A 12912-nucleotide genomic window follows, 5' to 3' on the forward strand; every position below is an offset into this window, starting at 1 on the left:
AGACACTGTTTGCAAACAACAACGGTTAGTTTTGGGAACCACTTACAAGCTGCATACCATCACTGTATTTGGGCTGTCATTGGTAAAATTGTGTTGCTATCACTTCACCATATATTTAAAAATGTGAGTATATTGTTCTATGTCTACATGATGAACAAACAGCTTATTAGAGTGGACTCTGAATGTGCTACTGACTTTTTGCAGTACCGCTGACTGCTGCTGTCAGACTGGCTGTTTTCTCATGGGATGAGTGGGAGGGGGAATGGGATAGTTTGCATTCCCACAAAGTTATCCCTGTGTCTAAATGAGACTCGATCATTGATTGAGTTTTATACATACTGCACCTTTACAGATTCCAGACATAGAAAGTATCTGGTCATTTCAGAGAAAGTGAAGCGTTTTAGAGATGGAGAGAAAATGTTGCTAAAAGTTGCTGCGGCTAATTCAAGTTCATGTTTCGGTAGCTAGCTAGAGCCTCAAATGACAGTATGTTATCTTAAAGGGCTTTGTAAAACAGGACGATTATTCTCATAGAGTTGAAGCTATATAATGGCATCAGTATCACAATGATGATGGGGATGATTGTAATGAATGACTAGTACTCCTACAGGTCACTGTATTAAGGGAGGGGCTGAGGACAGAGAGGGGGGAGCTGCAGTTCATAATACTGGCAGGTTTTTGGCCTACCCCAGCGTTAACAAGCTTAAATGAATTAATACAATGATCCTGCAACGCTACAGCAGTGAAACAATCCCCTCATTGATATTGTGGTATGTTAATGTAATCTGACTACTCTGGGTATAAACTCTGGAATTCCCTAATGAGATATTTCCCTTTTGTGCATTTGCTTCAACAAACTAACTGCATTATATACTGTATCTAATATGACATGCTGTTTTTTTTTATATTCCAAGATGCTCAGAGGCAGCTGGCAGAATTTAACTAAAGGTTCTCCAACTCTCTTTTTGGGTAAGGGAGGTTGCAAGAGATTGCGGATTAAAACTCCATTACATAACAGACTTATGTTTTGCTCATTATCCACAAAGGGGGCTCACTTTATCAAAAGAAAATATAGCACACAAAAAAACATATCTGCCCTTTTTTGGGGGTCAGCAGTGTCCTAAGCAGTAGTTCATGATCTGAGGAAATTTGACAAAAATGCAAATTAATTTAAATAATTGCAGCCAACTTTATCCCTAATTAGAGTTCGTTCTTCTGCTCTCTAATGGTTGCTGACATGGTTCTTTGCACATTTTACAGTCACTTACCTTGATATGCTTTAGTCATTGTGGCAAAAGGTAACACCAGGATAATCCGAACTCGACATACCTGGCTGTTTGGAATCACCACAGTTCTATTGTAGTAATTCTTTACCTGATTGGAATATAAAGGATGTATGTGTATGGAAATTTAAAATTCAACAAAAGCAAAAGTAAATTCCAGAATAATGGACTATATAGTTGCACATACCTGTTAACAAAATTCTTTGAAGATGCCCTCCAATGACAAAAGACTCTCATTTCTGAGAATGCACACTTGTTTCTTGTTTCATGTCACTGATGTTTAATCAACACAAAAGGAATCTCTTTGCTCACAGCTCTACAGCTCGCTTGCCTGAATCTCCTCCCTTGTGCACACTAACACCCCCTGGACACCGATTGTGCACGCCCACATTTGCATTCCGTTCTCACACTTGCAAACATTCACCAACACATACTCAAGACTGGGCATGTGTGCATGACCTAACACGTGTGCTTGAGGCTTACCGTATTGTTGTGGATTTGAAAATGTATAGTACCAATCCAATTAGTGAGCAACACACATGCATTATTATACAATGCAATTGAATAAAGAATGTACCAGAGGGATAAGGAGGTGAGTACATCACTACACGCTTTAATTTTGTCCTCTTATATCTGGGGGAAAAACAGTGTGACATTTTCTTTACATTACATTTTGGTATATATCACAGAAAAGATGCAATTTACAGCCCTCTGATGAATACATCTATTTTTTTTTTTTAAAGTAGTCAAATCAAGTCAAGTCAATTTTATTCATATAGCCTAAATCACAATTCACAAATTTGCCTCAAAAGACATACAACACCCTCTTTCCTTTTGACCCTTGAATGCAGAAGTTGAATCTAAAATTCCCGAGAAGGTTGCCAAAAATAATTTCATTTCCATCGAGAGTGCATTAATTACAAGCATGCAAGTGTCCATGTATTGGTAAAAGAAAAAAAAACCCACTGATTGTTTAAACTGTCTGCTGCATTACCACAGGGATATGTCTGCCAAATGACAATACATGAATAAATCAGAAATAGACATTCAAACAAAATAAATCCCATCAGGTCATGCTGTATTGGCAGCGTTCAAGGGCTGATTTAGGGCGACATCTCTCCATGATGAAAGATATTCATTGCATTCATTCATTTGTTCATTCATTCATTCATCCATTCATACTGTCCTTTTTTCCAATACTGTGACTGAATATAATGTACCAATGTGCCAAAGTCCCTCATGCCTTTTATTCCTCTGTTTTCTCTTCAATCTGAACTGTTGCTGCTGTTGGTCGGCTCTCGGGTAGTTGTGGACAAAGCTCCTTGGTATGATCCTTAACAACAGGTGTAGGCAGCTGATGACAATTCAGCTGAGCCTTGAACTCATCCAACTCCTTCTCCTCCACCTCCCTCCTTCTGCTCAGCAGGTACAAGTCTTCAGATTGCCTCTTGTTTGACTTCACAATCCACCGCATAACGACACAGTCTGGACAGGACGTATAGAGTAAAGTCCCGTTGAGCTCGAAGCGATTCCCCACATCAAAGGTGAAAGTGCTGCCCTTTACCAAGATTTTGTAGTGCAGGTACTGGCATTGATCACCAAAGCGGTTGATTTGGGTATAAGAGAAGTTGGACGTTTCACTGGAGTTGGAGATGTACATAGTGATGCTGTCTCTTAGTCTCAGGGCCTCCATGGAGGGCAGGTTGTTGAGACTGCCTGCAACTAAAGCCCATCTGCCCTCCAAATGATGAGGATCCAGCTGATTCAAAGGCTGGACCAATTTTTCACAGACCAGAGGAGCTGAACGGCTCACAGACATCAAGCAGAGGAGAAAGGTAGCAAAAATAGCAAACATGTTGAAATTATACTGATTCTGTGTTGATATCTTCTATTCACCTTTTAATCTGTGGTCCCAGTTGTAATTTCTCACCTATAGAGTGGAGCTGGATGAAGAATGCTTGTCCAGTTTTATAGTACAACTTGCATTAAGAATCCAGAGTCCAGTCTTGCTACACAGTACAGGTTCATGACCCGTTATCTACAGTTACTGTTGAGTCCATTATTGTGCAATGAAAGAAAGTTTGATTACTAGTTGTACTATTAGGCAACATGCAACCAATGCGTCCAGTATTTATGTACAATATAGTCACGTTCAAAACCAAGATATTTGTTGAATCTAGAGATAAAAGACAACATGCATGTCACTTCAGGCAATGAACTCTATGATTCTGTTGATAGCATTCAAGGATTTTCTGTTATTCTCTGCTTGGAAGAAAATGGGAGGTGAGCTAATATAAAGACTTTGGAGAGAGGTTTGTTAAAGATACGTGCATATTATTATTGAAAGACTTTTTTAAACACTGGTGCATTAAAGAAAAATCATGATTAGTGTGGATCTGTAGACACGCCAATGGTATGTGGTTAAAACATTTAAATGACAAAGAGAAAAGACTCCTCCAGTTTGTAACCCTGTCACCTAAACATTACATTTCGTCCACTTATATGGGAGAAAACACATATACATTTAGGTATAAATCACTCACAGAAATGGTATGTGTCCAGTGAATGTTCTTAGCTACAATAGGTCTTTTTTACAGCAGACATTTTGGCTATAGCAGTAAAAACACAGGTGTTACTAATAACAATAACCATAGCTCTGTTCACTGAAGTGTCATGTGACAGTGTGACAGTCAGTCGATACCAGGACCCTAAAACTAAGGCAGCTAAATGGACTTTAGCCATCATGTGCTTTTACAGTGACAAGTCAAAATGTATTGCATTAAAAAGTATTATTCATAATGCAATTTACCATAATGATTGAAACTATTTATTGTTTAAAGCAAAAGTTAAACATTTTGGCAAACTTTATTCCTCTAAATGAGAAGGGATCTTCTCAGAAACTCTCAGTAAGAAAGCAAATAAGTGCATTTCCCAAAATACTGAGTTTATCCTTTAAGTGCCCTAATGCAAAAATCCGACATTCCTGGCAAGTTTGCCAAAAATAAAAAATACACTTCCAATGAAAGTTAATGAACAACAAATGCAACTTGATAATGCATACTGCTCAACATCCTGTCATTGACATACAGCACTGTAGTGCAATGTCATTTACAATATGTTGCCAAATATCATTAGTTAATTAATCAAAGTCTCTTAGGCCTTTTGTACCTCTGTCTTTGCATCAGTGTGAGCTGCTGGATCACTGGTGGTCTGTTTTGGACAAAGCTCCTTGGTAGGATCCATCACAGCAGGTGGAGGCATGTTCAGACACTCCACCTGAGCTCTGAACTCCTCCATCTCCTTCTGCTCCAGCTGTCTCCTCCTGCTGAACAGGTAGAAGTCTACTGACGCCCTAGTCTCTCTCTCCAGAACCCAGCGAATCACGAGACAGTCTGGACAGGATGTATACAGGAAGGACCCGGTGAGGTTGAAGAAATCGTCCAGATTATGGGTGAAAGTGCTGCTTTCTATTGAGAAGTTGTAAAACAGATAAAAGCACTGGTCATCCAAACGATTGCCCTGAGTGTAGGAATAGACAGAGGTTTCACTGGAATTGGAGAAGTACACGGTCATGCTGCCTGTGGGATTTTCTAGTATGGGTGTGCTCAGACTGTCTGCAACTAAAGCCCATCTGCCCTCCAAATGATGAGGATCCAATTGATTCAAAGGCCGGACCAAGACTTCACAACCCAGAGGAGCTGAACGGCTCACAGACACCAGGCAGAGGAGAAAGATGGAACCCTCAGTAAACATTTCTGTATCTCTGTCTCCAGGGGCGGACTGGGACAAAAATCCAGCCCTGGCACTGTAGCCACACCAGCCCACATCACCACCCCATGCAGCCCCACCCATGGACACGTGCATTCACTAATTACATTTGTGTACATATGGTGAAATAATAGAAGCAGTACCTTATGTAACAAATTTTTAAACACTTAATGTAAGTAACTGACAAACAATGCTTGCTACTTTTTAAAGAGCACACGTTTATAACAAATTTGTGTTTATGCCGTTTGTATGCGGTTACTGTCATTCTCTACAGTATGTTGTTCTTTGTTGTCACTGTCTGTCTGCTTGTCTGTGTTTCTCTCTGTTGACGCTGTACATATTGTCTGTCTGGTTCTCCATCTTTTCATCTGTTTTAACTCTCTAATTCTGCAATTTAAATATGTTTTTATGGCTGTGATTATACTTCAGGGTTTTTCCTTGCTCAGAATTGGTCTTTGGGGGAGCACAAAGTTTTGAGGGTAAAAGACTTAAATTCCTGCATTCTGATACATTTTTGGGCACCAATTTATGGTAAAAACGTCTATATTTATGGCAAGGAAATCTGTCTGCGGACAGACAGCAGTCGGAGCTCCGGCAAAGCTCTGCGCCCGTCAGCAGCTTCTCGCTGCTGCAGCCGCTCCCCCAGAGCAGCATGATCACCGGGAGGGTCCGGTACAGCCTGAACCCTGCAAACGGAGATCCCGTTTGAAGGTGACGTGCTTGATTTTGACTGAACGTCCCAATTTGAGTAACTTCTGGATGGGTCGGTCGGCCCATCTCGGGACCAGGCCGTTGCCGACTGGCCAAATGCTTAATATTTATTATTGTTATTGTTATAATAATAATAATAATAATAATAATAATAATAATAATAATTATTATTATTATTATTATTATTATTATTATTATTATTATAACCATAGTGAAATCGTGCAAGCAATAAAAATCCGTCCTATGCTCTGTCTGCCTGTAAAGACAATTTATTTGTTTATTAAAAACATTTTTTTGACCGGCCCACATTTAAAAAAAATGGTCCGGCCCCTCTGGCATTTGCCAGAATTGCCAGATGGCCAATCCGCCCCGGGTTTTAGAGACCTCCAGTTTCAAAATGCTACCAATGCCAAAGAGCAGAGTCCCCGTTTCCATGTGTGGATTCTCTGGTTGTGAAATGAAGGAATGGTTTGTGTACTGTGTGACTATTAAATATTAACACTGGTTGGCCCTCTCCTACCTCTTACCACCGTGCCTGTGGTGTTGTTGGTTGACTCTTAGGCACAAATTGTTAATAAAAATGCAATTGTGCTGTTTTTATATTTTACTTTTTCAAATTACTTTTTAAGCAGTTTATATGATGAAAACATCTAAGCCTGAGGAAGACAAAAATAAAGAGACCATCAAATCCCATCTCCACTTTGCATACCTGACATATGACAAATAGACATAAATAAAACTTGTGTTTGCACAAATCAATTTCATTATTAAAATGCTTAAAATGATCACTCTCAAAAATTACAATTTATTTACAACTTGCTGATCAAGTCAGGATGCTGAAGTTTTAGACTGTGGTGACACTATGTGCAGCCTTGGAGATTGTGATCCCTTTGTATGTAAAGCTCTTTGATGGTGGTGGTGGTTGAATATCAAACTGAATATCAAATCACGTTTTACAGCCCTTGAAAACTGCCCGTGAAACCTCTGCTGATACAGAGAATTTGTTTTCAGTTACGTTCAATACAAACAACATTTTAAAACGTTCTTTAAAATGTAATTTATCATTGAGCATGCCATGTTCAAATATGTTCTTTTTAAATATAATGTTGCCACTTAAGCGGACACTGAATTGCATATACTGTATATTTCTCTTTGTGTCACAAAATGTGGTCAATTGTTTCAAATAACAAACTCAGACTCAAACAAGCAAAAAAAGCTTGCATCATGAAAATAAATTTAATTCAAGTTACAGATCAGTTAAAAGGTACAATAGACAGACACAGAAACACAGAACATCATCACTGATTTTGACGTACTATTTATTAAAACTGTGTGACTAATTCTCTTTTAAATGTCTTTTAGTTCTTCTGTTTCCTCTTCAGTTGGCTGCTGGATCGCCGGCCGTCTCTTGTGGACAAAGCTCCTTGGTAGGATCCATCACAACAGGTGGAGGCATGTTCAGACACTTCACCTGAGCTCTGAACTCCTCCATCTCCTTCTGCTCCAGCTGTCTCCTCCTGCTGAACAGATAGAAGTGCTGCCGCTTCCCAGACTCAACATCAAAGCTCAATAGTATGCAGTCATGACAGGATGTATAGATGAAGGTTGTGGTGACGTTGCCATCATCAAAGGTGAAGCGGCTGCCCTCCAGGGAGATGTTGTATGATCCATAGTGGCACTTGTTATCTAAACGCATGCTGCGACTCAAGGAGATGTTGGTTTCACTGGAGGTGTTGCTGGAGAAGTCAGTAGTGGCACTGTCTCTGCTTCTTAATCGCTCCATGAGTGGTAGATGACTCAGACTGGCTGCAACCATAGCCCATCTTCCCTCCAAATGACGATGATCCAGTTGATCCAAAGGCCGGACCAAGACTTCACAGGCCAGAGGAGCTGAATGGCTCACAGACATCAGGCACAGGAGAACAGTGGTGCCCACAGCAAAAAACATATTGTGTTTTTTGAAGGCGGTCGCTGGGAAACCTCTGTCAGTAACACTGTTGTGTTCAATGGAGAATGTGACCGGTAAAGAGATCTGGCTGCTTTATAGTTGTCTTAGAAACCAGTACTCTAGTTTCACAATACAGAAAATACCAGAGAGCAGAGTCCCTCTTTCACTTGTAAATTCTGTGATTGTGAAATTAAATAATGTTTTGAGTACTGTGACTTTTGAGCGTTTACACTAGAGGTTTACTTATTGGCTCTTTTAATTCTGCAGTGTTGTGGGTTCACTGTGTTCTACGTGTTATTAATATAATAAAATCATTCTTTTTGTGTTTTGTGTCTAATTTTCTTAGATTAAAATTCTGAGAATATTTTGTGTTTCTCTTGGAATACTGGAAGACACTGCTGATTTGAATGATAACTGCTGTTGGGTGTTAATAATCAGGGTTTTACATACTTTTTCTTAGAAGACGTTTTGACATGTCACAGTAGGAAAAGCACAGGTGTAATCCATCCATCCATCCATCTTCATCCGCTTATCCGGGGTCGGGTCGCGGGGGTAGCAGCTCCAGCAGGGGACCCCAAACTTCCCTTTCCCGGGCCACATTAACCAGCTCCGACTGGGGGATCCCGAGGCGTTCCCAGGCCAGGTTAGAGATATGATCCCTCCACCTAGTCCTGGGTCTCCCCCGAGGCCTCCTCCCAGCTGGACGTGCCTGGAACACCTCCCTAGGGAGGCGCCCAGGGGGCATCCTTACCAGATGCCTGAACCACCTCAACTGGCTCCTTTCGACGCAAAGGAGCAGCGGCTCTACTCCGAGCTCCTCACGGATAACTGAGCTTCTCACCCTATCTCTAAGGGAGACGCCAGCTACCCTCCTGAGGAAACCCATTTCGGCCGCTTGTACCCTGGATCTTGTTCTTTCGGTCATGACCCAGCCTTCATGACCATAGGTGAGTGTAGGAACAAAAACTGACCGGTAGATTGAGAGCTTTGCCTTCTCGCTCAGCTGTCTTTTCGTCACAACGGTGCGATAAATTCAATGTAATACCGCACCTGCTGTGCCGATTCTCCGACCAATCTCCCGCTCCATCATCCCCTCACTCGCGAACAAGACCCCAAGGTACTTGAACTCCTTCACTTGGGGTAAGGACTCATTCCCTACCTGGAGAAGGCACTCCATCGGTTTCCTGCTGAGAACCATGGCCTCCGATTTAGAGGTGCTGATCCTCATCCCAGCCGCTTCACACTCGGCTGCAAACCGATCCAGTGAGTGCTGAAGGTCACAGGCCGATGATGCCATCAGGACCACATCATCTGCAAAAAGCAGTGATGAGATCCCCAGCCCACCGAACTGCAACCCCTCTCCACCCCGACTATGCCTCGATATCCTGTCCATAAATACTACAAACAGGATTGGTGACAAAGCGCAGCCCTGGCGGAGGCCAACTCTCACCTGAAACGAGTCCGACTTACTGCCGAGAACCTGGACACAGCTCTCGCTTTGGTCTTACAGAGATTGGATGGCCCTGAGAAGGGACCCCCTCAATCCTTACTCCCGCTGTACCTCCCACAGTATCATACGCCTTCTCCAGATCCACAAAACACATGTAGACTGGTTGAGCATACTCCCAGGCTCCCTCCAGGATCCTTGCGAGAGTAAAGATCTGGTCCGTTGTTCCACGACCAGGACGGAATCCGCATTGTTCCTCTTCAACCTGAGATTCGACTATCGACCGAACCCTCCTTTCCAGCACCTTGGAGTAGACTTTACCGGGGAGGCTGAGAAGTGTGATACCCCTGTAATTGGCACACACCCTCTGGTCCCCCTTTTTAAAAAGGAGAACCACCACCCCGGTCTGCCACTCCTTAGGCACCGTCCCAGACTTCCACGCAATGTTGAAGAGGCGTGTCAACCAAGACAACCCCTCCACACCCAGAGCTTTAAGCATTTCTGGACGGATCTCATCAATTCCTGGGGCTTTGCCACTGTGGAGTTGTTTAACTACTTCAGCAACCTCCACCAGGGAAATTGACAACAATCCCCCATCATCCTCCAGCTCTGCCTCTACCATAGAGGGCGTATTAGTTGGATTTAGGAGTTCCTCAAAGTGCTCCTTCCACCGCCTTATTACCTCCTCAGTTGAGGTCAACAGCGTCCCATCCTTACTGTACACAGCTTGGATGGTTCCCCGCTTCCCCCTCCTGAGGTGGCGAACGGTTTTCCAGAAGCACCTTGGTGCCGACCGAAAGTCCTTCTCCATGTCTTCTCCGAACTTCTCCCACACACGCTGCTTTGCCTCTTTCACGGCAGAGGCTGCAGCCCTTCAGGCCCTTCGGTACCTTGCAACTGCCTCCGGAGTCGTCTGGGATAACATATCCCGGAAAGACTCCTTCTTCAGTCGGACGGCTTCCCTGACCACCGGTGTCCACCATGGTGTTCGTGGGTTACCGCCCCTTGAGGCACCTAAGACCCTAAGACCACAGCTCCTCACCGCAGCTTCAGCAACGGAAACTTTGAACATTGTCCACTCGGGGTCAATGCCCCCAGCCTCCACAGGGATGCGTGAAAAACTCCGCCGGAGGTGTGTGTTGAAAGTCTGTCGGACAGGGGCCTCCTCCAGACGTTCCCAATTTACCCGCACTACCCGTTTGGGCTTACCAGGTCTGTCCAGAGTCTTCCCCCACCCCCTGACCCAACTCACCACCAGATGGTGATCAGTTGACAGCCCCCTCTCTTCACCCGAGTGTCCAAAACATACGGCCTCAGATCAGATGAAACAATTATAAAATCGATCATTGACCTTTGGCCTAGGGTGCTCTGGTACCAAGTACACTTATGAGCATCCCTATGTTCGAACATGGTGTTCGTTATAGACAATCCATGACTAGCACAGAAGTCCAACGACAAAAAACCTCTCTGGTTTAGATCAGGGAGGCCGTTCCTCCCAATCACGCCTCTCCATGTGTCTCCATCATTGCCCACGTGCGCGTTGAAGTTCCCCAGCAGAACTATGGCGTCCCCGACTGGAGCCCCATGCAGGACTCCACTCAAGGTCTCCAAGAAGGCTGAATACTCTGAACTCTTGTTTGGTGCATATGCACAAACAACAGTCAGAGTTTTCCCCCCCACAACCCACAGGCGTAGGGAGGCGACCCTCTCGTCCACCGGGTTAAACTCCAACGTAGCGGCGCTCAGCCGGGGGCTTGTGAGTATCCCCACACCCGCCCGGCGCCTCACACCCTGGGCAACTCCGGAGAAGAAAAGAGTCCAACCCCTATCCAGGAGTATGGTTCCAGAACCAAGACTGTGCATAGAGGTAAGCCCTACCAGATCTAACCGGTAGCGCTCCACCTCCCGCACAAGTTCCGGCTCCTTCCCCCACAGAGAGGTGACATTCCACGTCCCCAGAGCCAGCCTCTGCTGCCCGGGTCTGGTCCGGCGAGGCCCCTGACCTTCACTGCCACCCATGTGGCAGCGCACCCGACCCCAGCGGTTCCTCCCACAGGTGGTGGGCCCATGGGATGGAGAGATGTCCGCCACGTAGCTTTTTCGGGCTGTGCCCGGCCGGGCTCCGTGGCAAACCCGGCCACCAGACGCTCGCTGACGAGCCCTCCATCTGGGCCTGGCTCCAGACGGGGGCCCCGGGTCACTTCATCCCTTCCTCGATTTTTCATAGGATTTTTGACAGGTGTAATGATGATTTGATTTCAGAATTCTTGGATTGTGCATGCTGACTCACTGTCTCTCTCACTTAAAAAAGAACAGAGTCGTTGTTAGTGTTATTAGTGTGCTTTTCCTATTTAAAACGTCTGCTGTGAAAAAGCTCTATCCTCTCTAACAGCTTTTTTCGATTGCTAAATGACAGTGGGCAAAACTGGAGATACGTGCAAAACTCTAACTACAGTCTGCACAGCAGCAGTTCATGTGGACCAAACTCTAGTTCCTTTTTCATCAATTGAACACAGTTTTCAGAACTCTAAACACATACCCCATGGCTTTAACCACAACCTGCACAGCACTGTGAATTTACAGCACTTTGTTCAAATGCTAACACACTGCTGTCAAAACGGTACAACCACACATTCAAAACAGAATGGATTTCTGCCTGGTGCATTTCAAACACTGCTGATTGCAATTTCAGCTGAAAGCCTAAGCAGTTGTCTTGTTTCAGACTTGTTAGTGAACACATACAGTAGGGAAAGCTCAGAAAGATGGTTTTTTTTTAAAATAAAGAATACCAAGTAAGAATGAAACAGTTAGACACTGTAACGTTGGCAAGAAACAGTGAATGGGTAAAAGAGCAAAGATACCAACATGTCCAGGTGAGATGTCTGAGGTTACATACACAGCTATAAAACATCTGAAAAACACTAGAATTACTACAGAGAAACTGTGCACTTTCAGAAAGTAATGGAGGTGTAAGCAATAGAAACATCACATTCATTTGTATTTATAGATGATGCAGGTGCATGGCAAGCAAGGACATCCAATGTGATGATAAAAACGTGTGGCCTGATGCTGGAGAGAGGCAGGATTGACCCTACAATTCTTTGTTATTACGTATTATGTACCTTTAGTTTGTAACTTCTTTTTTTTTCCAGTAATTATGTAAATTACTACAGACAAAATTAAAAAATATATCTATTGAAGCAAACTGCTGATTTTCATTCCTTCTTGTTTACCTAAAAAAATGGTTATGTTATGTAATAGTTCATGTGAAAGAATTCAATCAGGAGAGACTTCGTTGCAGATATGCAAAGACTTATTGTACATATGCATAATATGAAATGGACAGAGTCTTTGGAGATTAGACTCCATTGTTATAAAATCATTTTTTAAAGGGGTAGAGAAGCCAAGACATATCTCCCCCCCCTATATACCCCCCCCCCCCGATGGAGCCTAGATACTGGTGATGGTGGAGAAGGAACCAGAAGACCGAGCTGTCTGCCGGAAAGGGACTCAGGGTGCCGTGGTTGACGATGACCAGAAGTGGAAGGGGAGGAGGAGGAGGAGGGTTGCACATTTGCCTGAAAAGACAGCTGACAGCAACAGAGAGAAAAGACATTTAAAGCAGGATGTCATGCTGTGATTGGATCATGAATTTCGTGGCCAATTCTGGTTGCTTTACTGAAAAGTGAACGCCTCTTAACAGCTGAATAGTTTTAGGAAGAGAGAGCGGTGATTAGAAGTCTTCCTGAAAGAAT

At 43.6% G+C, this 12912-nt stretch overlaps 2 protein-coding genes across 2 annotated transcripts; both read right to left on the bottom strand.

Moving 5' to 3' along the window:
- Positions 1-2529: 2529 nt before the first annotated feature.
- On the bottom strand, positions 2530-3138 carry LOC144531143 (uncharacterized). The gene has a single exon (XM_078271113.1). The coding sequence runs from the start codon at positions 3136-3138 to the stop codon at positions 2530-2532; it is 609 nt and encodes a 202-aa protein (XP_078127239.1).
- Positions 3139-4436: 1298 nt separating this feature from the next.
- On the bottom strand, positions 4437-5135 carry LOC144531151 (uncharacterized). The gene has a single exon (XM_078271126.1). The coding sequence runs from the start codon at positions 5133-5135 to the stop codon at positions 4437-4439; it is 699 nt and encodes a 232-aa protein (XP_078127252.1).
- Between the last annotated feature and the right edge of the window lie 7777 nt (positions 5136-12912).

The sequence above is a fragment of the Sander vitreus genome, chromosome 2 (genome assembly GCF_031162955.1).
Source record: "Sander vitreus isolate 19-12246 chromosome 2, sanVit1, whole genome shotgun sequence".
NCBI lineage: Eukaryota > Metazoa > Chordata > Actinopteri > Perciformes > Percidae > Sander > Sander vitreus.